Raw genomic sequence first — 6,548 nt, forward strand, 5'->3', positions numbered from 1 at the left:
TCGAATATTCGAATTAAAGCCGAGGTGGCGGACTTGGTTGGCTGGTTGTGAGTGTGAAGCCCTCTGTATTGCTGCTCCGAGAGAATCAATTTTCCACAAGCTAAACTTCAACTACAAGAAATGTTTTATATGAGTAGATATTCGTCGATGTTTGCTTCAGTATTTAGAAAGAACCGTCGGCTGGATGAACCCTCACATTTCATGATCGTTCTCCTCGCCGCTGTGTGCAAGTTTTGCGTTTACAGCAGAAGCTCGAAATGGAAGAACAATTAAAGGGAAACAACTGTTCAAAGATTGTACTTGTGTTTGTATCTCCGCATTTGTCTCCCTTTGTGTAGTTTTCACTGTTCTTTTTTTGCAGTGGTCTGTCAAAACTTGGTGATAAATTATGCACATTAAATGTGATGTCTTACATTATTTCTCGCTTACCTTTGTAAATCTGCTGTCCTAGTTTTCCTCATATTTTCCGTCGTTCCAAAGGAAAACATCGAATGTGGAAGGAACCAACTTTTTCGTTCTTTGTGCTAGAGTAGCCTCCCTTAGCAACTTCCGCTATCTGGAGGTGAGGTTTTACCAAGGTTAGCGACACAAGAAATCGCAGAACTTTCGATCAACATGGGCGGTGGGGAGAAGTTCCAGGTTCCAGACTGGAGAAGCTACAAGGTTGATGGCATCAAAGAGCTAGAGAAACTGCAACAGATGCTTGCTGCCCGAGGACTCAAAGATCCATGGATCCGGTAAGTTCGATGTGTGCTGTGCTGTCTTTTCTGTCCGACTTTGCAACTTAACACTTACTGTTTACAGAACTTTACATTGACATTTACAGATTTTGTTTGCAGTTTTGAAGGCTCTGTTATTTGTTCTTTGCGTGTGTGTCGATACTTTTTTCTGTCGATACTTTTTATCTGCAATGCATTAAAGGCACAGTACGTTTGGAACGTTTGTTTTGTTTGTTTCTTCCATATCATTACTACATTAGAATAGAAACCAAACCCTGTTGTTTGCTGCTTTCATCGTTATCACGCCCTTCTGTCGTTTCAATGTCAGCTGAGCTTGACGGGTGAGGCAGCTGAAATTAAATCTTTGCTTGATCATGCAATCGTCTTAATTTTTGTATGAAGCATTATTTCTGGTGTAAGACTGTGTTTCCAAGATTCGATTGACAGTCGGTTGATGTGTTTGCCGGATTGGCTGCATACAATGCACTACAGCCAATCACAGCATGTAAATCAAACTCGGCTTGGCGCGCACTTTTTCTTTGCTCATTCCGACCGCTGAACTCTGATTTAAAGTGTGCATAGGGTGGCGCAGTGGTACGTACGCTCAGTGCGCCCTTCGTGCCGGAGGAAATTCAAATTGGACTTTTAAAAAAAATGTATGCGCCAATGGCGCAAGGCGCACTATTAGACTGGACCCTGCATAGACGTACAATAATACAAGAGAGGGGGTAGGAAAAATATATATGGGTCCTTGTTAGTGTTTGAATGTTCTCTTTCAGAGTTTAATAGATTTGTGAATACCACAAGACCTGATTGCGTGTGACTTTTAATCATACAATATGCATAGCGTTTATGAAAACAAGTGTTATTTGTTGCAGAAAGAAACTGATTCAGAGCATATTGTAAATATAAGAAATTTCTCCTCTTGTTGCAGAAATGACGTGTGGCGCTACACCAAAGAGAACTACGGCGGTCAGTGGCGGAATGCTGCCATCAGTTTGGGACGCGGACTGAAGTGGGCTGTGGCTGCCATGGCGGTCACCATTGCGGTCGACAAATTCATCTCCAAGGAAGCCGACCACGGACAAGGGGATCATGGAGACCACTAACGAGGAATTAACTGGCTTGTAGTAATTAGTGAACGTTGAAGTTTATTTTATGCCGATGTACATGTGTAAATCTGAGGACTGTGTGTGTGTGGGTGTGAGATTGTGTGGAGATGTTGAAATGAGTGTAAGCAACGAGATCTTTGTTGACTTTGCGAGTTTAATGTTTTATTACTTTTCGGTTTTGCTGATGTCATGGCTGTTATCAGTCAAAAAACAAAACAGTGTGGAAACGTTCGTTTATAGCCAGGCTATCGGCATGGTTTTTCTGTGAATACAGGTGATTTGAAAAGAGAATAAAAGCAGAGGAAGCAGAAATTTACTTTTCGTAAAGCAGTTGTAAAACGGAGGAGAGTGGTGATCACTTGTCATTTAGAGTGTGCTGAATACGAATCACAAATAATAAAAGACAACAAAAGAAAACTAAATCCTCTGTTTGTTTGTGGCTTTTGTTGGTGTGGAATGTATGTGATTGTGTGTAAATGATTGTGACACTGCAAAAACAAATCAAATTGCTGAAATTCAGGATTTGTGTTAACTCTCAACAATCTCTTTATGTTTTATCTCTTCTTGAAGAGATCCACTCATGAAATCAAATTACAAAGAAAAAAGTGCCAGCATATAGTGCATTAGCTTTGATATTGCAAAAATGCACGAGCTAATCTATTCCAAGAATTCTGTGTCTTGGATGTTATTTGTGTTTGAAAGGCATTTGTCAGGATGGCATTCATATGACGGCTTACTAGCGCCAAAACTAAAAATGAGTAATTAACCCGTGAAAGTTACTAATTTTCACAAGAAAATTACAATTATGACGTGAAAATTACTAATTTTCATGTGTTAATTACTCATTTTCACGTGTTAATGACTAATTTTCAAACCGGCACGGTTGGTCTAGTGGTAAGGCGTCCGCCCCGTGATCGGGAGGTCGTGGGTTCGAACCCCGGCCGGGTCATACCTAAGACTTTAAAATTGGCAATCTAGTGGCTGCTCCGCCTGGCGTCTGGCATTATGGGGTTAGTGCTAGGACAGGTTGGTCCGGTGTCAGAATAATGTGACTGGGTGAGACATGAAGCCTGTGCTGCGACTTCTGTCTTGTGTGTGGCGCACGTTATATGTCAAAGCAGCACCGCCCTGATATGGCCCTTCGTGGTCGGCTGGGCGTTAAGCAAACAAACAAACTAATTTTCAAGTGTTAATGTCTAATTTTCAGTTTTGGCTCGCCTCCTGACAGCTTACTAGCGCCAAAACTAAAAATTAGTAATTTTCACGCGTTAATTACTCATTTTCATGTGACTCGTGACTGTGGAGGTTCAATGCGCATGCGCGACTGTCACACCGGCCAGAGCGAAACATCCTTCGATTCAATACTTTTCTGGTCCATAGTTCTTTAATCCGATGCAAATTAACAATAAGAGCTGAGTGCATGTGTAGATAACCGTGACATGCAACTGTCTGTCCGACAACTTGTTGAATAACGAATTCTATCGAAAGATATTTGTGAAAGTCTGTGAGTGTAGACCGAACAGAGCCGTCTGCTAGTGGTCGGACCTTCAGCGCACGTCCGGCCAGATGCCATTTTTCCTCTCTCGATTCGAACATTTTCGGATTGATTGTCCTTCACTGATACACTACAAAGCAGATGTATGAGTGTAGTAGTGGAAATAAATATGAGGTACAGCTGTCTGCCCGACAACTTGTCGAATAAGGAATTATATTGAAAGATATATGTGAAAGTGTGAGACCACACCTGATCAAAAGTCCGTCTGCTAAAAACAGCTTCGATTTGAAAGTTTTCGGGGTCGATTATTCTTTCTAAGATACCCAAAACAACGTTCATGAAAGCGCTATTGCAGAAAACTGTGACATACATCTTCACGTCGGATAACTTGCTCGATAAGGCCTTCTATTAAAAGATATTTCAGAAATAGTGTGAGACTGAGAGTGATGTTTGCCAGAAAACGAGGCAAAAATTAAAATTAGTAATTAACACTGTTAAATACTAATTTTCACGTGAAAATGGTAACCCTAGGTTTTGGCACTAGTAAGCCGTCATACAATCACACACAAGATGAACAGACAAACAGAATATGAACTCAACAAGAATCAGGTTAAGTTCCAAATTGTATTGAATCAAATAAAACAATCTGAATCATAAAACAACTCAACATAATGCATGGGATCTTTTCAGATAATATATCTGTCAGGGGCAGATTAGGGAGGGGGGGGTTGGGGGGTTACAGGGGTTCCGGACCCCCCCACCCCCTCAGCTGTCAAAAAAAAACACCAAAACAAACAAAACAAACAAACAAAACATTTTCTGTCTGTGAATTTTGTTGTTGTTTCTGTCTGTAAAGCCGGGGGAAGAGTTAATTGTTTAATCAGTATCATTTTTGTACAGTTTTAACTGCCACTCCTATGCGACATGTCTTCCTTCTAACCATGCTATATATGATGTCGGGAGCAGATATCAGTGAAGATAAATTGCCATTATTTAATACTAACTTTAAAAGAAATAATGAGTGGCTGCTGACACCACGTTGATCATGTTTAAATTCAAGGATAAACCACAAATTGTTTATAAAATAGCTAAAATTCGTCATCTTCAGGGGGGCTTTGCCCCCCAGACCCCGCAACGGGGCGCTGCCCCTGGTCCCCAGGTTGTAATCCCTCCCCCCTCCCCGGCTTAACTGCTCCGCCCCTGTCTGTACATTGGGTCACTATCAGTCTCTATCTCTTGACACCAATTTGTAATTCCGATCAGTGAGATTAGATTGTAGTATCCCACCGCTGCCACCATTTTGAAAAGCCGAGAGTCAGACGAGAATCCCACTTCTGTAATTTTCTTACTCGCTATAAAATATTGTAAGTCCTAATTTACTGAAAATTTGGGCATGACCCGTAGGTACCCTTTGGCAAAATACGCAACTGCAAAAGAAAACCTACGTCCTAAAATGACTGAAAATGTGGGCAGGGCTTCGGGGCCTGGAAAAATACAGAACTGAAAGAGCAAAGCGACGCTACTTTACTCGCCGTGTGGTAACGTGGGACTGCGGAACGTTTTTTGTTATTCCTGTTAGTTCAATCAATCAATCAATCAATAGGAAGCTTATATGGCGCGTATTCCGTGGGTACAGTTCTAAGCGCTTGTCGAAGAGTTGTCAACACAGTTCAGTCCACAGGGCGGGTTCTGGTGTACCATTTAGACAGTTAAGCCAGGCTGGTTGCCAAGACTCAGGAGGCCATCTTAGAGCCTACAACTGCATACTCCGATAGTCTGGGACCCGCCCACAGCCGTTCTCCGACAAGTATCGCTTCAGCTCTTAAGAGAGAGTCTGGTATACCATTAGACACTGAAGCCAGGTTGGTTGCCAAGACTGAATTAAAATTAGTGTTTTGTTGACCCTGAATCCTAAACAGGGGAGACGCAGGTTTCGTGTATTGTCAGTCGGATTGACTCGATGAGAGTTTACAGTTGAATTAACTGTTTGATGAAAAGCATAATTGTGCTCTGATTTGAAGAAACTTAATTTTTAAAAAAGAGAACGTCGAGTGCATGCAATTACACATGTACCAAACAAATTCCTGTGTTTGGCTTGTGAGTCAGATGTTCATGATGGTGTGTGCATTTTAAAATGTGTGTTGGTGTCCTACGTCGGCACACCACACGTTAACGTTTTACTATTCTTTCGCGCTATTATATTTATTGATGCACAGTGACAGACAGACAGACCATAATTATATGCATGCACGCACACACAGTCAAACGCACACTCGGAAGCACACACACACGCTTACAGCCGTTCACCCATGTGTGTCTGTGCATGTGTGCACACAGAGAGACATACATGCATGCACACACATAGCCTTGCATACACGCACACCGTCACACACACACACAGTCACACACACACACACACACACATACTCAGTGACACACACACAGACTTCACCTATTTGTGCGCACAGACAGAAAGGTAGGCAGACAGTGACAGATACCAATGCGGCAGTTTCAAGTCTCAAAAAGTGGGAAGGCTGAACTTCTTTTAAAAACTTGGTTTATGCTGTAATATTCTAACTAATACAAGAGCTATGCATAGCAAATGTGCTTCATTGAAATGTGAATGAAAAAATGCAATACTGACAAAGGGAATGCTCATGAAGCAAACACAACAGGTTGCATTTCTCCATCTAGACAATGGTCATCAACAGCTTCCTGGAAGCACATCATATTAATGACTCAAGATGGGGTCTGGTATAATTATCAATACTTGCTGTTCGGAAATAACTGAGGATTTTCAAGCGGTGTGGCAGAGCTGGTGCCCGAGAATGTGAGGCCGGTGTCACGATTTCATCTTTTGCCTGTGTACATATTTCCCCCTCGACATAATACTCAAGACTGAAATGTTGTTTCCTGGTACAATTAAGAAGTGAAATTATTTATGGACGAAAAGCATGTCAGTTTCTTGCATGTGAAGAAAATTGGTGGTAAAATTTAGTAGATTTCACCCCCAAAATCGAATTCTTCGAAAACGTGTACTGAGTGGTTACGTCCCTTGAGTAAGAAGGAAAACATTTTAGGATGAATCAAATTTCTAAGTTAAATAAAACAAATTGGTTGGACAAATTTGGCCCCATGAATGTAAGGTACACAAGGTCGCTCATCAGTACTATCGAAGGGTGTTTTTTTGTTCAGTGTAGAGTTTATACTTGATCAACGAGG

At 41.5% G+C, this 6,548-nt stretch overlaps 1 protein-coding gene across 1 annotated transcript; it reads left to right on the top strand.

The window, feature by feature from the left end:
- Positions 1 to 535: 535 nt before the first annotated feature.
- Positions 536 to 2,253, top strand: LOC138958982 (NADH dehydrogenase [ubiquinone] 1 beta subcomplex subunit 3-like). Its single transcript, XM_070330333.1, has 2 exons — positions 536 to 737; positions 1,654 to 2,253. Exons 1-2 carry the CDS (start codon positions 616 to 618, stop codon positions 1,826 to 1,828), a joined length of 297 nt encoding a protein of 98 aa, XP_070186434.1. The 5' UTR covers positions 536 to 615; the 3' UTR covers positions 1,829 to 2,253.
- Positions 2,254 to 6,548: the final 4,295 nt, after the last annotated feature.

The sequence above is a fragment of the Littorina saxatilis genome, linkage group LG2, assembly GCF_037325665.1.
Source record: "Littorina saxatilis isolate snail1 linkage group LG2, US_GU_Lsax_2.0, whole genome shotgun sequence".
NCBI classification, from domain to species: domain Eukaryota; kingdom Metazoa; phylum Mollusca; class Gastropoda; order Littorinimorpha; family Littorinidae; genus Littorina; species Littorina saxatilis.

What these genes read in the sequence shown, in the direction of transcription:
- LOC138958982 (XM_070330333.1), top strand. Translation starts at nt 616, where the DNA reads ATGGGCGGTGGGGAGAAGTTCCAGGTTCCAGACTGGAGAAGCTACAAG. An exon ending in CTCAAAGATCCATGGATCCG is followed by an intron (nt 738 to 1,653) that starts GTAAGTTCGATG and finishes CTCTTGTTGCAG; the next exon opens with AAATGACGTGTGGCGCTACA.